The sequence below is a fragment of the Corvus cornix genome, chromosome 2 (assembly GCF_000738735.6).
Source record: "Corvus cornix cornix isolate S_Up_H32 chromosome 2, ASM73873v5, whole genome shotgun sequence".
Classification (NCBI taxonomy): domain Eukaryota; kingdom Metazoa; phylum Chordata; class Aves; order Passeriformes; family Corvidae; genus Corvus; species Corvus cornix.
In genome coordinates, this window is record NC_046333.1 from 27,338,795 (window position 1) to 27,360,221 (window position 21,427).

A 21,427-nucleotide genomic window follows, 5' to 3' on the forward strand; every position below is an offset into this window, starting at 1 on the left:
TATGGGACCACCATAAACAGTTCATTCACCAGCCATGGGTGTGAATTTTAGCATTTAAAATGCAGATCTTGGCAGTTTTGGGAAGAAGGAAATAAAACCCCATGTTGGAAAACCTTCAGGCTGAGTCTGTCTCCTCTCCTATCTCCATGGGGGCAGGCAGGTCCCACTTGAGGGAGAATTCAAATTAGTCTGCTTTGAGAAAAGCTCTTGAAGGACAGGAAGCAAACTGACACCAGTGGGTGCCTGCAGAGGTACCATGATTTGACCATTGGATAGTCCCCAGACTGCTTAATGAAGTCCTGGGAAGCCTACAGCAGAAGCCTCCCTCCGTACCAGATATCTTCTAAAATTCAAAACATCCTCACTGGAGACATTTTGGAAGATTACTGCAACCAAGCTGTATTTAATTAGTAAACAGATTTTAACAAAAGTAAGTCCTCAGAGCTTAGTGTGGATCAATGCTAGAAGAGATTTCAAATATAGATACTGGAGGTTTTACATGTGATATTAGTTAGGAAACCCACATTTTCTGTAACCAACTCACAGATGAGCTGATCTAGAGACTCTTGTGTTTAAAATTAAAAATAATAAAGGTCAAGCTTAGTGTGTCTAGAGGAACTCAGAAGAAACAGCCTATCTGTACTAATGGAGAAATGCAGTGGTAATATGTAATCTGAAATCTGCATTAAACACAGGCATTCGCATTAGACAAAATCTCAGAATTTCCAGTGACTTTTTACTATGCTAGAATATGATTCCCTTCTAATTCAAAAGGAAATGCTTCTTGCTTTTAGACAAAATGGAGCGTTTAATGTTCTTGCAGGTGTAGATCTACTGTTTCTGACTTTACCTCTGAGATGCCTGTATTTAAAAGCTGTTTTTTAAATTAAAAAATTAGTAATTATTGTGCAATAACTTTGAATATTTCAGTTTATACTTTCTGATTATAAAAGAAGTGACTGGGAATCCTGAATTCCTTTAGACAAAATGGCACAGCTTTAATAGGGTCTGCACTGTAGCCTGCAAACATGAGGTCACCAGAGCAGCGAAAGATGTGCAACTGAGTCCTGTGCCAGAAGGAAGGCTCGGCCCCCAGCTCCTCACACTCTTGCACTTAAATTCAGTGTAATGGCATGAAAGGGATGGGGACACTCCACTGGCTGAGTTTTAAAATCAACAGGTGCTTGATTAGGTGACTGCTAAATGCCTCCTTTCTACATCTGGACTGACCCTAAGGAAAGACAGGGGCTGATGTGTCAGTAGGGTTCAGAATCTCTGAGGAGGAGTTTCTAGGACATTGCTTTGGCATCTGGGCACCTCCCAGGCTAGGTGCACACTTCTGGATGCAGTTCCTGCTTGCCCTGCTGAGCACAGGATCAGGCTCACCTTATGTGGTGCTTGTCCCACCACAGCAATATGTGGGTGCTCTAGGATTCCCCAAAATTGCTGCACTATGGAGTGTTCATGGTAGCCTGGCTCCTGTTTCAGGAACAGGTACATGTTGCTCTAGTGAGACGGTCTTAAATGCCACCTAGTGGGCTGCTTATCACATCCCCACAGCAGTGAGCAGGGATGCGGCAGTCATGGCCTAGAGATGTGTGTGAAGCCAGGTAGTAATCAGACATTTAGTAGCTGATATAGATGGAAAGGGGGTTTGAGGTTCAGAAGCCCTTTGGTGTGCCCTAAAATGGCCAGAAAGTGCTTCAGAAACCCTCTGCTCTTGAGCTACTTTACTGCAACAGCTGCATGCCAAAAAGGGACCAGCCAAAAGTGAGGAAGAAATTGGAAAAGGAACTGTGAATCCTTATGTGTATCTGACATTACCATGGTGCCTGCACTCCCGACACTCCTTTAGTAATAATCCACATGTCTGATTGCAGTGGGAGGCATATTACTGAACTAAGGGGGAGCTTGGAGGAGAAGGCAGTGTTCATTTTATTTCCTAGACACACAAAACCAGAATATCAGGCAAAGTGGTTGGTGTCATGCTAATTTATACTGCCTGACTATATCAGTTTAAAATAATTAACAATATCAGTCAGTGGTGTGAGTGCTGAAAAACACATTAGCTGGTTGAATGAGTGACTCATGAAACTACATCCCGTGCTCCTAGGTAAAGCTCAAGGTGTCGGAACACACTCTGGTGTCATCACTCTTTCACACAACCCTAGTTCTGTCCCATTACCAGGAACACAGCATAAAATGCAACTGAGTTACTTATTCAACTTAGATGAGCAGCCACAACCCCAAGTGTAAACTCACATTTGACCATGATCATGTACACGTCAATGGTACAGATGGGGGGCTGCGGCAAACGCTCGCCCTTCTCCAGGACAGAGGAGATCTCACTGGCAGGGATCCCTTCATACGGCTTGGACCCAAATGTCATCAGCTCCCAAACTGTCACACCTGCAGGGGGGGAAGAGAAGATCATGAGAGACTGCCAGGAGCTGGACTGCTTGGCCTGGGTGTGGAGAGGTGGCGAGCAGAGAGGGGTCCCCTGGAAGCAGGTCCCCAGTTTTGCCAGAACTCCAACAAGAGAAAGCATTTTCTGGCATGATTTTATAGAGAGATTAATGTAACAGTTTGAAATTATCCTGCTTCCCTTTAAGGTTTTGCTTTGTTCCTTTTTTTTTTTTTTTTTAAAATCTCAGCTAATATATTAGTGTTGAACATTCCACAAACTTCCCAGCCCCACAGAAAGGGAATGCAGGTCTCCCAACTCCAACACAGCAAGTGGTTTTAAAAATGGAAGTTGTCTCTTTGTTTGAAAACAAACTCTCTGGAGATGAGCAAAAGCAGTTTTTGAAACACGTGTAAACCAGCTGCCTAAGCGTCATTTACTGACATACCATGGACTCTAGTGATGTAGCTGTTGTGATTGTCTAGTAGCTTAGGATACAAAACAAGATTTTGGATGCCAAGATACATAAATGGATTAAGAAGACCAGAGGCTGTACTGTTTTGAAAAGGACACAGGATCTGACCATCTGCATTAAATATTTTCCAGGAATATAAGAGCCCATGGGGGGGAAATTTTGCAATAGGTTGCTTTGAAAAGTTTCCTTTCTGCTCCTTTCTTTCAAGCTGGCTTTATGAACTATACCAAATACAAAATAAATTCTCTAAGAAGGTTATCACTTTGCTTCCCTTTTAGCACAGTCCTCTCAACAGCAGGACAGCATAAGCATTTTAGGCCTCAGTGGAGTACACTGATTGACACCGACTGACAGTGAGGCTGATGATTTTAAGTCTTCCTTCTAGTTATGTGGTTCTACTGCCAGCTCCATTATATTTCACGTGAAGCTGATGAAGAAAAACATCAACAGAACTTCAGCAAATGGTCCAGAGTCTCCTACCTGTAGCCCCTTTCAGGGGAGGGGTCACTACCCAAAGCACATTCTGTGAAACATCTTACACCTCACTCACATGTTGAATAGGTGATTTGGGCCCAGTGTTTATATATTTGACCTCTTGTTCTTCTCACAATAGAGAGTAAAAAGGCCAGTGTAGAGTCACCAGCAAATCCTAAAAATTTCCAACCCATCTACAATAATTGTAACTGCTTTTAAACTCACCATAACTCCAGACATCACTTTGATGAGTGTAAATCCGATGTAAAATTGACTCCAATGCCATCCACTTAATTGGAACCTAGGAAAATTCACAAAGAATCCTTAAGAGGCTGACCCAAAATTTATCAGGGATATTTACCACCAGGTGGTGTGTAAACCAATAGTTTGGTTGCAGAAGGAAAAAAACAGCCAACACAACTATCTGAATGGTAGAACAGGCAACTTTTGAGTCCCCCTTTATTATTTTCATGTATCATGAAGAACCTGGAAACGTGGAATACTAGGTATATCAGAAATATCTCTTACAAAACAGTTTTACAATATTTTTAACAGTCAAGTAAGTATGTTTTAGCCTTCTATCAGAACAGGACATAAATCCAATCTTAGGCTACATGACAAAGACTGATCTACACTCATATGGTTTCTATTTATGGCCTCTGCAATATTTGCAAGCAGCTTCTCTTTAATTTCTCAGCAGGACACATTCCCTCCATCAGCACGCGGTACAACACGCAGGCATGTTGAACCTATTTCTTCTGCTATAAATATACAACATTCCCTTTCTCTTTTTAAACTGCACAGTGTTATTGTGTTGGCTACACCGATGAGTTTTCCCAGACATTCTGGGTGGGAATTTCAAAAGTATTTGCTGCTCTGCTATCTCTGCTCCCACCGCAGTCCCACTGGCCTGATGCTGCTTTGGCTGATTTCAGAGGACTTCCACAGGCTTCAAAGGCAGCATGCTGAGATGGCAGCTGAGAGCTTTGAAAAACACATTCCCTTTTTCCCCCCTTTGTGTGAGGCTTGTGCGCAAGCACAAACACCAGCAAATGCGCAGCAGTTCATTCTGCAGTGTGCTTTACCTTGCCTCCCTCAGCATGGTATTCCTTCTCGTCTGCACCGAGAAGCTTTGCCAGCCCAAAGTCAGTGATTTTCACGTGTTGAGGAGTCTTAACAAGGACGTTCCTGGCAGCAAGGTCACGGTGCACCAGGCGCCGTTCCTCCAGATAGTTCATTCCCTGCAATATAACACACTGTTGGTAAGGCCTCATGCACTCGGAGCTCGGAGCCACAAGTAAGTCACCAAACCTCAGCTGCTTTGTGGTAACTACACACACCACCATAAACACGTGGTAAGTTATCCCACCTGCACTCTCCATTTACATGATGTTTATTGCAGGGTGAGGATGAGTGCTTGCACTGTTACTCTTACCCTCCGGGAACCTTCTTGTGGGTCCAGGAGCTGGTGGAGTGATGAAGGAAAAAGAGGCAGTAGTGGGTATAGTACATATTAGCAGGACATGTGGTTCCTTTGGGATTTACTTCAAGAAATACAAGATCAGGATGGAACTTACAAATAAGGGGACAGAGTCTTCTTTCAGCTCTACTTATGCAAACCCAGTGACTTCAGGAGAGCACAGTACAGAGTTTAACTATCCCCTGCCATTATGTACACAGGCGAACCCTACAGAGAGTATGTAGACAATCATTCGAAGTCGCTCATACTGTGTTTTATTACAGGCAGTGTACTGCAAAGGTGAAAACGGGAGAAAAATAAAAAATTCATTTTAAGTCTGAGCTCAGAGTTGCATCCATTTTCCAGTCCTCTTTGAAAAAGGCAAGTTCTTCCAGTTTCACTGCCTCCCATGATTAGGCCGGATTCACCATAGCATACGTGCTTTTTCCGAATGACTGCCTCTTGAGGAAGAATATAACTAATTGTGCTGGTTTGACTTCTAAAGCACAAATTTAACAGCTGTGTTTCTGACCACAGAGATTACTCCCTTTTCCCTCAGTCTCTTGCTGTATGGAATCAAAAAGTTCATGATTTCCAAGTTTCCTGCAATATCTTTTCCAAACCCCACAATTATTCCCAGTCCATACGTTTCTGCTGGCAGTAGCTTATGCACTTGTATTTTTATGAAGAGAATTAATAAAAAATTACTTTTAACCTACAAAGTTAACACCAAAATGATCATGTTGATGTGACGGCAGAGGACTGGAGGGAATAACTGCCTTCCATCCTCCACCCGCTTCCTAAGCCCACTTCTAACCTGGACCACCATCGAATCCTCCCCCCAAGTCCCTCAGCAGAACTTCACCCATGCACTGCTCATGTTGCCAAAACAAACCACCCAAACAAACTGGCGCAGTGCCACTACGAGCGTGCACTGAATCACACAAATAGATCTTTAGCAAGCAGAGATCTTGAAACAAAGACTCTTGAGCGGCTGACAGAAAACAGACTATCTTAAAAAAAATAATAATTCCGTAATCTAGCCCTAGTAGGACAAAAATTTTCCTGCTAAACATGACTTGCTGCAGAGGCTAATAAGACTCAGAGCTGCTGAAAGGCAGAATATCAGTGTCACACCAAGCTAAGGCGCTGATGGCTGAAGACTCGTGCACGTGCTACACTGAAGATGTTGAACTGCCCATTTAGAAAGTTCAGCAGATCTTTAATTGTGTGCAGGCCTGGGGTTTAAGCAATTTTTCATCACTAAGCATGAGACCAATGTGTTCAAAGAGTTCCTTCACAGTGTTTCTGCACATGGAGTGTTTATGCTCTGTCATAACATCTTGCCTGAAAGAGAGGACTCCATACCTCAGGGAAAGATAATGTTTGTAAAAGATGCAAAGAAAACTTATTTCAAAGCTGTGAAAACAGAAACAAAAATAAGCTTCCCAGGGAACTTGCCTCCTGCTAGTTAGTTACCAGATATGTATTTGTTTCAATTTTTTTTTCCACTCATAAGTAAATTTCAAAAAAAACTTTCAAAAATCTAGGATAACTTTATCAGAGTAGTAACACCAGACACATTGGTGGGAAAAAGCTGTACACAAGATTTATGAGTGCTTTGAGGAAAACTTCAGTGTGGAGCAGCACAAAGGAGTATGTTGAAGGTCAGGCATTGCTGGCAAGGGTAGAAGTTGCTATGGGCAAATGTTGAACCGCCATGAAAAAATCAAACGAAAGCAAACAATTGTGAATAGCAACCTTTTGGGCAAGTGATGCCCCAAGGATCCATTTGGGGACCAATACTGCCACCTTAAAAATTAACAAGGAGAAGAAGGAGGAGGAGGGAAATATGGCCTCCAGCTCATCCTCCAAAGGGACTGAAACCAGGACAGAGCAGTAATTGATTTTAAACAAGAAAGCAAAAGAGTCACAAAAGCCACCAAAAAAATGCAACCCACATCCCAGGTGGACACATAAATTAAAATTCACTTGTTGTGGAACGCAATGTAAAAAAAGTACACGCACTGAGATGAAGAATGTGCTCTGTAGACATTTGGTGGATACATTTCTGAGGTCCTCAGCATGTTTCCTGAAAGCAAACCACAGCTGGGATGTATACAAGGCCTCAAGGGACCGATAAGGTTTTAAGTGTGTGGTTATCCTGCAGACCAGCATTCCTGAAATAAGCAGCATTAAAGCAACCATGCTGTGTGGACACTGCCATGTCATATGACGAATCTTCAACAAATTGCAGTTATTTTTTTTGCTGGTTTTGCTTCGTTCTTCCACACTTGCAAATGGCTAACCACCATCCAAACACAGCATATTGCTGCTAAGGACTAGAGGCTGTATTGCAGTTCCTTTGCTACTCTTTGGCAAACAGTACCAGGTGTGATAATGAGTCTTCTATGGCCATTGCAGTTAGCTTACAGACCCCAACTCAGCACCTGTAAATTACAGAACAGCTCTGGGGCGCCTGAATGCCTTTTGGTCAAAGGCAGCCTGCGCAAGGATGGAGCTGGTATCCAATAGTCAGCAGTTTCAATCCCTGGCCTCAGAGATTTCAGCATGAAACTCTCTGAGGCACACAAGAAGGTGTGTTCAACAACATCACTGTCCTGTGACACAGCCCGAAGAAATCCACTGAGGGAAGCAGCATTTTGCTATGGGAATTGACAAATTCTGTTGCCTTCCCTGCTGCCTGTGCTGCATCACATTTGCATCGCATTATCATTTCAATACTGGGTGTTTGGTTTGGACATAAATGTCGAGGTGATATTATTATGCTGCCTAGAAGCATTTTGAAGAATAGTTAAAGGTTTGCTCATCAGTATGAAAACAGTAAGTTGTTCCAGAAAAAGTAACTGCTTATTGCCATGTATAAGATACCTAGGATCCAGGTGGTAAAACAGAAAGATTTGCAGAGACAGGTAATTAAATAAACACATTACATGCTGTCAGAGTTTTAGCTGATCTGGAGTTCTGGTCTGCTTACCTTTGCAATCTGCACACACCAGTTGAGGAGGTACTGGGAGCCGATGTTGTCCTTGTGCTCTCGGATGTAATCCAGGAGGCAGCCGTAAGGCATCAGCTGTGTGATGAGCTGAACAGTTGAAGTGAGGCAGATTCCCAACAAGCGACACACATGGGGATTGTCAACACTAGCCATCACATAAGCTTCCTGAGAAGAAAGGCAAAGAAAACAATGTGAAACACTCCCTTTGGCATGACATGAATATTTGGAGGCAGTTTAAAATAAGTTGGTCATCCGAGAGGTTGCTAAAATACTATATGCAAACTCTGTACCTCATATCACACACAAAATATACATATTTCCCACTCTGTGGACCAGATAGTTTTCGTTCCGTGGAATGTCCAGATTTTGAACACCAAATCATCACTGAGACGCCAAAGAAGAGCCAATCTCTCACTACTGGTACACCAAGAAAACATTGGACATAAAATCCTAGCGGATTAAAACTTACAGACCAAGGAGGAATTAATAAATTGATCAACTGGAAGCTGATGGGATTTCATCATTTTGAGCACCTAATTGCAAGTGCAACACATTTTTGTGAACATGTGCCATATGGTTTTTTTTCCTCACAGACCTTTTCATGAAACTGACTGGAAATCAGTATTTTTGAGACTTCTGCTCCCCTGTCAAGGTTGGTACTAACCCAGAAAGTCAAAGTTGTCTTCTAGAATGCAACTGACAGTCTCATTTTTTAAGAGACCATGTTCTTCTTGACCATATTGTTCTTCAGTCCATGTCGAACCAAACAGATTAATTATCACGTCACCACTTTAGAACCTCGAATGCTTGTCTTTAAGTAGCAACAGTGAAAATATTGTCCTCAATTGGAAAAGCTGTTTTAGACTCATATAGCAATGTAAATGATACCAGGAAGGTACTTGGAATGTGGGAGCATAACAGACCCTTTGGTCAACTGGAATTTTGGGGTTTAGTTTCATATATATGTGAAAAACTCTTTTTTCAAATGTGGGTACACCATGTGTAGCTTTATGTACCTAGCTAAGATACCCAAGGTACCTCCTCTTCTTTTGTTCTTCTGTGGGAAGGGAAAGACCCCTTCAGAGGCTGCTTCAAATACATCCTTTAACATGGCCATGGGGTAAAAATCTCTGACCTCATGGTTTTTGTGTGCAAAAACTACTTATGGCTTGAAATTTGAGATCTATATTTATACTCAAATCCACTGCCAAGTGCCAGCTCAAAGAATGGATTCCAACTGGAGAAAAAAAATTAGAGCTGCAGTTGTTTGATTTCTTTAACTAACTTTGTATCTGATTTACAGTATGTCACTTCTAGATATTTTAAAAGTAATTTGATTGAAAAGCAACACAAGAGGAAATGAATGAGAATTTTTCCATTCAGTGAGCAGGTCAGCATCTTGATTCAGCATCAGGAGAAACACCTACTAATCACCCCTTGGCAATTCAGGCTAGCAGTCCCCCAAAGCTTAAAATCATAGTGAAGGCACAAATGGTGCAAGGGAAAGAGTAAATCTGCTCTTTCTAAGAGCTTAAGAAAATAAATACCATAGCACTTTACTCATCACCTAGCAAGCGTTCCACAAATGTCACATAGCTCCATAGCTGGTGAGAACTATTATTAAACAAAGCTATTAAGGCAATGACGTTCAAGAAATAAGCAACCCCAATTCTTAAGCAATACTTTCTGGCCTCTGTGTTGTTGCTTAATGTGCCAGCCTAAGCAAAACATGATGTAATGCAGCCTCTTTTGAGGTACTAGTTCTGCATTTGGTACCCTTGTTTTGGAGCCCTTGGGATGAAAAGGACCTCCAAGCAGACAGGTTAAATAGGACCTCCACCAGAACTGGTAAGAGCTCGTCAACCTAATGATGTGGGCACACCATTAAAACATCCCTCTGCCATGGATAGTATTGATTGTGTGGGCTAGCTCAAGGAAAGATAAAGCAGGAACACAATCTGCTATTCAGTTTGGATATATTTGTGGCATCATTTCTTAGAGAATCTTGCAAATTTGTTATCCAATACTCAGACACAAGCAGAGACCAAAACAACTTCATTTCCCTACGCTTCCAAACTGACCCATTGTAATGATGAAGAATGCCTTGCTTCCTGTTGGGATTCAGATCCATATTGTACTCATTTTGGCGGGGCAGGGTGGGGGGAAGACTGCAGAATTGGAGCTGTTCTCACTGCCGATCTGCCACGCAGCCCACATGGGGCTGACCCGGGGGCTGAGCATTGGGATGCCGAAGGAGCAGGGTGGGTGTTTGGGCCACACAGCTTTCGGAGAGTGTCCAAGTGTTGACACCCCCTCTTCCATTTGATACTGCAAAGGAAAATAGGCCACTGCCTCCTCCTCAAAGAGAGCAGAACAGAGCTATTGTGTGGTTGTGGGTCCCTCTAAGTAGCCCAAGACATTAAAGTGGGTCTTTGTTTCAACTGTTTATCTTGGAAATCTCCTCGGGTTTGCTCTGACCTGCTCCAAGTATGCTTGGTATTTAACAACAACCTTCTGAATTAACTCTACCCTAATAAAGTCAGCCAGAGCTTGCCTGGATTATAAGAGCTAAAGCTGCTGTGCTTGTTCTATACCAACTGTGATTCTGTAAGACAAATCATCTTTAATTAGACATTATTATCTTTGAGGTTCCAGTGACCTTGAAAAATTGGTTGTGTAGCAAAAAGTTTTGAGAAGAGCTTTTGGAGTCATCCCTCTGACTTCTTTCACTAGTTTTGTATTTTTTTAAATTTAGTTCTGAAATAAAGAGTTCCACCAACCAAATTACCTAAAAATGAATAGGATTGAAAAAGCAAGAGCTTTTTGTTAAGCATCCTAATTCAAAGGAAAAGATAATGTGGGGATTTGCTACAGAAACTTCTTTTAGAAGAGAAAGTACTTTGATACCACTAAAAAGCACACAGTCCCTGCATCTACTGCCCTGTCCAGTGATCTTGATCTGCTGAAGGAAGGACGAAGCACTGTAGGCTTGTTCACTAAATCTTCCTACAGGGTACATGCCTTCAGGAATTTAATGCAGCTAAGTCCAAAGCATCCTTTGTGAACACTGTGTTATGCTCCTTACCACTGTGAAGAGCAAAATGTGGGGCAGAGCTCAGGGCAGGCAGCTGAGCAGCATCTCACCCAGCTCCTCAGTGTAGGGAATGCCAATGAAGGGAGGGATCACAGGCAGGCGAGGGGCAGGAATGAGGGCCACATAGGTAGGGACCTGGGGAAGGGCTGAGACTTGTCTGGAGTCTAACTAAACTAAAACCAGAATGGGTATTGCTTCCTGTATGGATTCAGAGATGGACCACCTATTCTTTTGCACTGCTGCAATACACCTATCAAATCATATGGTGCATACACACAATCTGCTGAAGCAGAGTAATGTATTGGAACAACACTGTTTATTCAGGGTGACTTGAAAAATCCAGCTTTATTATGGTCAGTAGCACAAGTGGTGGTTTGTTCATAGACATTTCTCCTGAGACATCTCACTACAAGGACAGGCTTTTTGTTAAGATCTTCACCAGCTGCAACAACTGGAGATGAACCTTCCTACCTGAGGTGTCATTTACTGGCCAAAACTGGATTTAAAAAAAAAATTCCTTCTAAATTCAGTCCCTACCAAAATAGAAGTAATTCCACAGTTTTCCCCATGGCTGAAGGATTTGTGTGCTTGATTAACAACACCATCTGTTCCAGACAAACAGGTCCATTTGGGACATACCAGGGACAGGACAGAATGACAGACAGACACACTTTTGTTGCTTAGGACTGAACCACAGTCCTAAGGGAAATCTGAAGTTACACTGAACTTCTGAGTGCTCCTCTCCTCACTCAGCATTCTCCTTTCCTTGTATAGAAATTTATATATCCTTGGTGCCACATGTTCCATGGCTTTGGATCTAGTTAAGATTTTCATCAATTTCAGGTTCAGGGAACTTTGTATTTAGGACTCTGGCTCACTCACTGTAAACTCAAACATTTATGAACTCCAAAATCAGTATCCCATAGCCTTTCCTCGTGTTTTCTGAAGGGATGAGCTAAATCCAAACAATAAAATAAAAATTCCAAGCTTCTTTCAGAAGGTGAGATAATTTCTTGCATTTTATGGCAGAGAAACCAGACAGCTGGGATTTTTAAATTTTATTTTGGACTTACAGTTAATTTAATCCTATTTAACCAAGCAACTAGCTTATGACAATCCGCAGGACTCATAAACCATTAAGTCTGTTGTTATTTGGCTTAGCTGTACCACCATAATGACAATGAATGCTACAGCTTAAGGCCTGAAACATCAGAAAAAAGAAAAAGAGTTAGTTCTGAATGTATGGTCCTGACCACTCTTTAGGTGCTACTCCATGAGTATAAAATCTGTATTTGGATTGGGTTCATGGGAGACACAAAAGCACTTCACAGACTGGGCTGCAAAGAGCAGTACTTCTAGATGAGGAATTGAGTTTAGGATGCAAAATATTTCTTCCCACACAAAATCCTAAAACCCCTCTAGTTATTAGAGAAGAAAATCCACAGACCACTGACAACTTGAGAAAACAAACATGAAAACTCACATCAAGTATTTCCTTGTTGGCTTTTGGTGATGTAGCCTCTCTCAATTCTTTAATAGCAACAGGAATTTTAACCTTCTCTCCCTCTGGGATCCAAAGTCCCTACCAAAAAGAAGTACAAAGAGTTAGCCAGTCTCATACCTAACGGGTTAATTCTCACAGTTACATATATATTTTACATCTGAGTAGACTTAAATATTCTGAGCAATGGAAAGACATAGCAGACAACAAAAATATGCAAAAAATGTATCTTGTGGGTATTACCAAATTCCTGTTAATGGGCTGGTACTTCTCTTTCAGACACCTCTACCATATTTTTTTGAAAAAACATGTTCATAACTGTCCCTGTGTAAATAGCCCAAGAGTTGCATAAAGAGCAACTTCTGTGGGTGGAAATCTAACTAATTAGACCATCGCAGCAACTGCATGTGCAAAACCTTGCCACTTCCAATTTATAAATCATGTGATGAAAATAATTAGCATTTTCTCATTAAAACAAGATGGCATCTATACTGTAAAAATAATCCAGTCCTAAACATATGCAGTGGCAGGGAAGTCTATGTCCAACTGGTGCAGTGCTCTACATCTATAGTGTCAGGAGGCCATTTAGGTGGCAGGTCAGCAGTGTAGCACTGTGAAATCCTGCAGTTTTTACATTCAGCACTGTAACACTGCTGAAATCCCCAGCAGTTCAGGTGCACTTCTTTTTGTGCCCCTGAAGTTCCTAATCATAGCTGGAAGCCTGATTCAGAATATAGAGCTTTATAAAGAGATATAGGAACCTACAGTTACTGGCAAAGCCTGAAACACATATCCTGAATAAAAGGAGGAACACAGAAAAGTGGAACTTGATGAAGAAGAAGCACAAAGGATAAACAAACACCATGAGAAAATGTACCTTGTGAACCTACACAACTAAAGGTGTGCAGACACTTTCACACATCTGAATCAGTTCTAATGAAAGAAGGATTGAAAATTCCAATGAAAGAATGATTGAAAAAGAAGATCCCAGATGACACAGAAAAATGGCTTTGCACTGAGTTAACCAAAGTGCATTTCTTTTCCTCCTTAATATTCACAATAGGATGTATTTGACTGTGCTAATTTTTAAGTGAATGTCTTTGTTGTCCAGGTTCAGCAGTATGGCTTTGGCAATGTTTTATGTAAACCTTCTCCTTTTACCCAATTCCTAACAAAACCAATGATGATTGAGTAATCTCTCCACACTTCAACAGACAGATACATGCTATAAAATCTAGTTAAAAAAAAAATTTACACAATGATTGAAGCTCCTAGTTCTTGCTTTGTTTGGGTGGCTTCTGCAGGAGGGAGCAATATGAAAAGGGGAATAGAAACATGGTGATCTTACCTTATAAACAGTTCCAAAAGCTCCAGAGCCTAAAACTTTGACCTTTTTAAATTCTGTCTCCTTTAAAATTCTCAGATGAGCCTGGTTTGGTGCCTCCCCGCTGGGTGTCAGTGGTTCAACAAGCTGGTGCAGAGAGAAGATGATGTTAGAAGGTTACACAGTCTGAAGGCTGAACACTTTGTGGAAGCAAATAAATCCTTCCTTTAAAATAATGAACATTTGATTCCATGTGAAGTTTTTGGGAGGATACCTCTGCTCTGACTTGCAGGAATAAATACCTGCTCCAAAAATCAAGCATGGAGGGGCAACTGCCATTTTGAAGGAGAATGAAGGAATAGCTCTTCTCAGCCTCTTCTCAAATGGGGGCTTTGACTTCAAAGCCTTGAAACACATGGCATGAAAAATAATGTAATTACCACAGATGCTAAAGGAGATTATTTTTGTTTTGAACTTGTGAATAAATTATGAAAATGTTTAAAATAATGGGCAAGAATCATCTGCAACCTTTCATGTCTGCTCTTGTTTAACTGGATACAATTCCCATGGTACCAGTGGTTCCCCGAGACCACGCAGTGTACAAAAAGCAATTGAAACTCTGACAGTGATTCTTTCCTCAAAAAAAAAGGATGTTGAATTGGCTATTGATTTTTTCAAAATTTTATCTAAGCCTTATTGCAAACAGCAGTAATGCCCTCCAAAGACATTTAACACTTTTATGATGCGTAAGTCAGCTTTTTCCTTAGTTCTTCCTTCTGCTTTTCCTTTGAATAACACCATATTTAGCTAGATTCAATCTGATTTTAGAGGGTCAGCAGGCTCTTTGTTGTGACGAAATATCCTCATTTTGAGGAGTCCAGAGAGTACGATATAAGCTGAGCACAAATTGAACTCTACTATCACAACTGCAGAATACAGCAGTATGTGAAATATTGTTTCGTAGTACAATGGAAAACAGGCCAGCTTGGTTTTTTTTCTTTTTTTTTAAAGGATATTAGCAGCTGACTCTGCAAAGCTGGCAAGTACAGGAAGAAGCTGCAACTGGGATTTTAGCAGAATGTTAAAAACAATTGGCTTATTTATTAGAACTGCACTAGAAAGAGAAGGGGGCTAACCACAAAACAGCCATTTCCATCCAGGATTAGGAGTTTTGCTATGTATGAGGTGTCCAGAGGGTGATGCTGTAATGCACTCAAAGCCATGCAAAAACAAAAAAAGCAGTGTAGAAACCTTGTTCATGCACAACAGGGTAAACCACTCACTTTGATGGCTTTGTGGGCTTTTTGTGCTAAAAACAAACCAAAGACAAGATTTAAACACACTTCCTTAATTTCTTTCCCTCCTCTCCTTTTTTTCCACAGGATCAGGCACACACCTGATCAAGGGGGTAAAATTTTCAGAAGCACCCCAAGCTGCCACAGGAGGCTCAAGGCTTGTCTGGAGGGACACAAAATGTGAGGCTGAAGGTCTACACAGCAAGGTAGTATGGATCAGCAAACACATTGCACTTGACCCTGAAGGTGTAGTTTTTTTCTGAGTAGACAATCTCAATGACTTTCCTTGGGATTGAGACATCCAAATCCCTTAATTCTTTTGAAAATTATATGCAGAGGGATCAGATTTGAGATTAAGTGAGAAGATGTTAGGTGTACACCGCCCCTTTCCTGAGTAGCATGGCAGCTGCCGCATTTTCCATTCCCAGGGACTGCTGAGTTACAAGGCAGATGCAGGGTGCTTTAATCATCTGGTATGAGGAGAAGGGCATCCACTGCCCCAGATGAAGCAGACGTGCTGGCAGCACTCACCTCCCTCTCCTGCAGCAGCCGGCGCAGGGTCCGCTTTCTGACGATGTGGCGTCTCCGCAGGTACAGGCCGATGCCCAGGCCCACCACCACCAGGCACAGGAGACCTCCAACAACACCGGCTGCGATTGAGGGGATCTTGGAGCTGCAACACAGGAGGGGATGCAAGAAAGAGAAAAAAATTTCTTAGGTGTAAGATTTTAGAGAATCCCTACAGAGGTTGCAGGAAGCCTTAGGTTTTGATCAAACACACACACTGGACACCCACATTACAGATTTCTTGGGCACCTGTATTTTTAAGGGCCTCATCCAGTAATCTGTTCAAAGTGGTGCTTAATTTCCATCTGGGCTTAAACCACAAGTCTTCATTCTTCCCTCAAACTCACAAATGGAACTGATCCTCATAACTTAAGCAAGGGGATTTCTCCTCCTTCCAACAAACCCACCAAGCGCATGAGCATCAGATCTGTGAAGCCTTTGTGTGCCAGCTGTGGGCAGCCCACATGTGATCAGAGACATGAAGCATGTGGAGAGAAGGCCTGTCAGGAACACAGACACAGTTGTGATACCAGCAACGCAGCTGACATCCCCTCATTATTTGGGGAGGCATGCTGTAAGGGTCACAGTGAACGTCAGATCATCTGTCTTCCTTACAAGTACAAATGTCTGAAGCCAGGTATTGTGTACCATCCCCACTGTACATACGGATTGCTGCCTCTTTATTAGAGCCTGAGTAATTGCAAATTTAAGGTGAAAAGAAAAACCTGATTTCCAAGGTTGTTTTTTGGTCTGTACTTAAAAGATTCTTCCCAGCATTTTTCGAAGTTGCCCCAGGGATTTCTATTAAATGCAGTCACTTTTTAACAGTACTTCTAGGCTGAATTTGTCTTGCCATGGCATGACTTTGTGGCCAGAAATGAAATCCCTCTCTCTCAGTCCGAGAAGACTGTTTGTTTGTTGCATGACCTTGAGCACATCATGAAGCCAAACAGTGTGATACAAGATCTAGTGTGAGTGTGACAAATGAGCATCCATCTGGGCGCACAGTATTTGGATATGGACAGATCACAGGGCTGGAAAAGACCCTCTGCATCTCTGAGTCTCCTGTAACAGAGGTGACTATATCAGTCCTAAACATATCTCTCTCTGCCCTTAATCCTTTCTTTTTCAATCCCCTCCTTTTATTCTTCAGTAACAGATCCCTGGTCTCACCTTGACAAAAACTGTAGGCAGAACAAGATTTTGAAGTCTTGTGCCAGTAGCAATATTTCTCAGTTCTTTAAACCATTTTTATAGGTCTGAGCCTGCTCTAATCTGTCACTTCCCCATAAAGAGCTGAAGACTTAACTTTAGTCCCAGCCCTGCAGTGTCCAGTGAGGAAATGTAAACACACACGCATTCTTTCCAGCTCTGCCATTAATTGTAGCAGATGAAATACTCACCCATTTGGACAGCCTTCAAGACCTGGCCCTTTGCACCTGTAAAAACAAATGAATGTTACAAATATAGTAGCTCTGGCCTACATACTTCTGTAATTCCAACTAAGAGTGCTACTGATTGAAAAGTCTGTGTTTCAGAGCAGTCCAAGTGTTAACACAGGAATTTATAATAGTCATACACTCCATTAAATATCAGTCAGCAACAACCTTGCTCCAAAATCTTTTATCTAGAGAAATAGCCATGCTGCATGCTTAGTTTAAAGAATGTTTTAAAACAACATTTTAGCATGTGGTAGAAGTGGGGGAGGACACAGATACACAAAATTCATGGATTCTGTGGCTCTGTGCAGAGCCCGGGGCTGACCATGGAGGACAGACATAGCCTCCTGCTCGTACAAGGACACAAATATACGTGGAAACATGTCATTGCAGACCCTTCTGCCTACTCCTTGTTTCCTGATAAGGTAAAGGTTTTAATTTCTACACTTTCTATTGCAATGGAAAACTTGGGTAGCAGATACATCCCATCAAAAAATGGGATTTGACAGCACTCTCTCTGGCTGTAGTTTGTTGGCATGTGTCCATGATATTTTTCCTTTAGAATCCAAAGTCTTATGTTACTGGTAATGTAAACAGGTATAACAGTTATCCAGAGAGCCAGGAACTGTACTAGCAAGTCATTCACCCTCCATTCGAGTTCAAAATGCTCAGAATTTTGGCAGTGCAGTGCAAAACCAACACAGATGAAAACACAGGGACTGAGTTCACTTGATGGTCTAATGAGTGTGAGAGGCACAGTGCATTCCCCGAGTGCTGCTGGGCTATGAGATGGATGCTCTTCATGGGAATTGTGGTCTTTGTGGTGTCTACTGAGGAAGGACAGTATTTCAGAGAGGGTGACATCACCTCTGGAAAACAGAGCACAGGAAGGAGTAAAGTCCAGTTTGTGGTATCTGCTCCCTGTGCTGACTTAAAGAAAATGGATCATCCCAAAACAGTTCCAGAGGAGGTCAAGTAGGGGGTAAGGAGTGAGCCCATGCCAGGAAAACTCTGGAATCCCTCTTACTGAGAGGAGGAACCAGAAGAATTTCAAAACGCCAGGTAGAGTTGCAGATCTTCTCTCGTAACTTGGTCTGGGCCTGGGGAAGGAAGAGGTGAAGCAACTACTCATTTTACTGGGATTTTGTTTGTTTGTTTGTTTGTTTTCATTACTTGGATCTTCCCTCATGTATTTGCCTTGTTTCTGGGCCAACACAGCGCTCCAAGACCCAGCATCTGGAAGGTCTTGTAAGTTCACTGGACTCCCATGCAAGAATGTGCATCCTGGTGTCCTAGACATGCTGGAAGTGCTGTGCATACCAATCCCTGGATTCTGGATCCTCAGCCTGGTTAGCTTTCCTATCTGCATACAGCTTGCTTTGTTTGCTCAGTTGTAAAACTAAGCACAGAGAGGCTGCACATGCAGAGCAGATTCTTAAGCAGACCATTGCTTAGGGTCATAGGAGGCAGTCTTGCCTTGGGCTTCTCTCTTCGGGTGTTCAATGGAAAACTGATCTTGGACTCCAGACCTCATCCAGTCATGCTCTACCACCTGGATATAAATTTCTAAGGCAACAAAGCATGTGCAGCTGCTCTTGATAAGAATATGAAATTAGAAGACCTCACCTAATTTCAGAATATGACTATTGTCCCTCAAAATATCTCTCCCTCAAAAATCTGGTTTGCCATGCTATTTTATGATGACAAGTTCTCTACGTGCTTCCTAACAGCAAACAAAACTGGCTGAGGGGGTTGAATCTACAGTCTGAGGAATGACCGACCAGTTCTTCTCTTACACATCGAAGCAGAGGCAGGAGAAATGTAGATTTTTATCAGTCCCCTTCCCTTTCCCACACAAATCCATCAACAGCAAGTCTGGTGGGAAAAAGTAAAAGGTGTTTGGGAAGAAATAGAGAGTTCAGCTTGTGCTTTTCAAATCCCACTTGGTTTTTTGATTAATTTCACAAGTCAGAGAAGAAACAAAGCCCGTACGAATTATCCCTCCAGGACTATATATAACTATATTTGTTAATGTGGAATTTTATGATGACACCCAACATCAGTAACCCAGATTTTATGGAATCTAAACAATCACGTTTTCCATTCCTGAGTCATTTTTCTTCTGCTTACAGAAACCAAAATGACAAATGTGGCCTTATGTTATGAAGTACCTTAAGATCTTATGGATATGTTAGATGAATATAACAGCAGTGGTAGTCTTTGATATATTTCTCTACTTACTGGAAAATTAGTTCTGTGTACAGTTCCTGAAAACGACTTCATCCTGAATTCAGCATTTTACCTGTCTATGTAAATATTACTTGTCCCAGTGCAGACACAGCTATTTATTTCCTAAATCCATCAAGATTTTAACAACTTTCTCCTCAACCCATAGTTCCTAACTTGATAGAATGCAGTCAATTGTTATGATTAATGGCCTTTCAGAGGGGTCTCACATATAACAGCCTAAGTTACTTCACAATCATAAAAGAAATGGAAAATAATTTCTAAACCTTTTTAAACTTTTCAAAGATTTTACTTCATCCTTTCTTTCTAATTAACCTTCCAAGTGTGACAAAGGCATAGAATTTGTGCTGTGGCTCTGCAGCCTTCTCTCTCAGACCCACTTGTTCACTTTCTCATCTCCCCCAAAAATCCCTTAGCATTTAAAATGAAGACTGCTGAGACACAGAGTGTTGATAGCAACTGTGGATGGAGGCAGGATGTGTCAGCTAGTGGTACTGGCTACAGTGGTGGCTTCCCTCCTTGCTTATCCACCTCAGTGGCTGAGTTTAATTCCTATACTCTGTGAGACTGCCAGGGAAAATCAAATGCTTCAACATTGACCAGATTAATTAAGATCGTGAGTGTCATTAATTGATGAACATATAAATGGGGTAATTCCAGGGCTTTTGAGATGTTGCTTTCTTTATTGTAGCATATATTCTCAGCTGTACCAGAGGCAGGGCAAAAGGAAGCTTGTGTACAAAATCCCCATGAGAATACAGAAGAATTGGGAGAGAAGGGGTCTTTTGGGCCAAGCAGGAGAAACCATTCTTCATTCTATTTACTAATGAAGGCTGAAAAATGGACTCAGCAAAGAAAATGAGACTCGAAGGGATTCTTCTTGGCATTACAAAAGAAGCAATGAATGACCCGTACGCACACCTAAAGCAAAAAAATGAAGTGCATGACAAAACTCAGCTGGGAAGAGAAGTCTTTTACTTGAAGCTTCTTCAAATAAGGAAAACAGAGAGAGATCCTGGGAACCCTTACTTGCATGACTACTGAAGTCAGCACACTTAATCATGCTGATAAGATTTTGTGGGCTCTACCCGTGAAATTGGACAGGGACAGAAATGAAGTTGTTGTTTCTTGTCATGCAGAAATTGCTGAGACTGTGGTTTCTAAGGATGCAAAAGCTTTGTGAGACAGATGTTTTCCACCCACTGCTGAACAGATCCATTCCCAAAGCAAAACGAGGGAAAGGCATGAAGAGAAATGGCATTGCTGATGGATTGCCTTCAGAGGGACAATGCTGTGCCATACTGCATGTTCCTATATTATAACCTTGACACTGGCTCCCTACTTATCCATGGCCACAGATGTCCCATCTGTGTAGCAAAAATAGCAACATTACCTCCTTCTAGCTCTCTTGAGCCCTTCAGGGATACAGCCTATTTCATCTGCCACATTTGGACAGCAACTCGAATCGGGCTATTGAGCAAGTTCACAATGTAACTGATGCTAACTCAGCCCAGTTCCATCATTTGAAAGATGAAATTGATACTACTTTTTATGTTCTGCCTTAATAACACAGGGCCAAATGCACTGAGGCATATGTTGGGTAGCCCTCACTTAAAAAAATTCTTCTTACTGTAACCTCATCTCCTGCCTGACTCTTGTGGTTCCCCCACCCACTGCTAAAGCCAGGCAGGAATTGACTTCTCTGATCAATTCTGCTTGGGGAACCTGCTTGTGCATTAAGAGCCACCGTGTGGCTCGTTTTACATCCCTGTCTGGCAAATTATGTTCTCCAAGTCTGCGTTCGAGCCTAGTGTTTGATCTTACTACTGAGGCTGCACAGTGAAAAAAAGCCTTGTCCAGATGTGGTCACTTAATACACTATTCTGCCAATCAGCTGCATTTCCATGTGGCCAGTTAGAAGGAGGATATTGGATCACTCTGGCCAGTTCATATTAGTAGGGACTTCTGAGGTCATTAATAAAGAGCAAACTTATTAAGATCCCTTTTCAGCCGAGAAAATTTGTTCTTAGGCCTGCAGTGGGAAGCCCTGATAAACCTTGTCTGTGACTATAGCAAAACCAGTGGGCATCGCTGTAAATTGTGGCAAATCCACCAGGTTGGTATAACTA

The 21,427-nt window shown here is 41.9% G+C and overlaps 1 protein-coding gene across 2 annotated transcripts in view; it reads right to left on the reverse strand.

The window, feature by feature from the left end:
* Positions 1-21,427, reverse strand: part of EGFR (epidermal growth factor receptor) — a 158,535-nt gene that overhangs the window by 9,646 nt on the left and 127,462 nt on the right. For both annotated transcript variants that reach the window (XM_039549019.1, XM_039549018.1), the window contains exons 16-23: positions 17,016-17,051; positions 15,577-15,718; positions 13,775-13,897; positions 12,409-12,507; positions 7,811-7,996; positions 4,439-4,594; positions 3,579-3,654; positions 2,263-2,409 (exon numbers count right to left, since the gene is read on the reverse strand). In XM_039549019.1, coding sequence (XP_039404953.1) covers positions 2,263-2,409; positions 3,579-3,654; positions 4,439-4,594; positions 7,811-7,996; positions 12,409-12,507; positions 13,775-13,897; positions 15,577-15,718; positions 17,016-17,051 — 965 coding nt within the window. The remainder of the gene's footprint in view (positions 1-2,262; positions 2,410-3,578; positions 3,655-4,438; positions 4,595-7,810; positions 7,997-12,408; positions 12,508-13,774; positions 13,898-15,576; positions 15,719-17,015; positions 17,052-21,427) is intronic.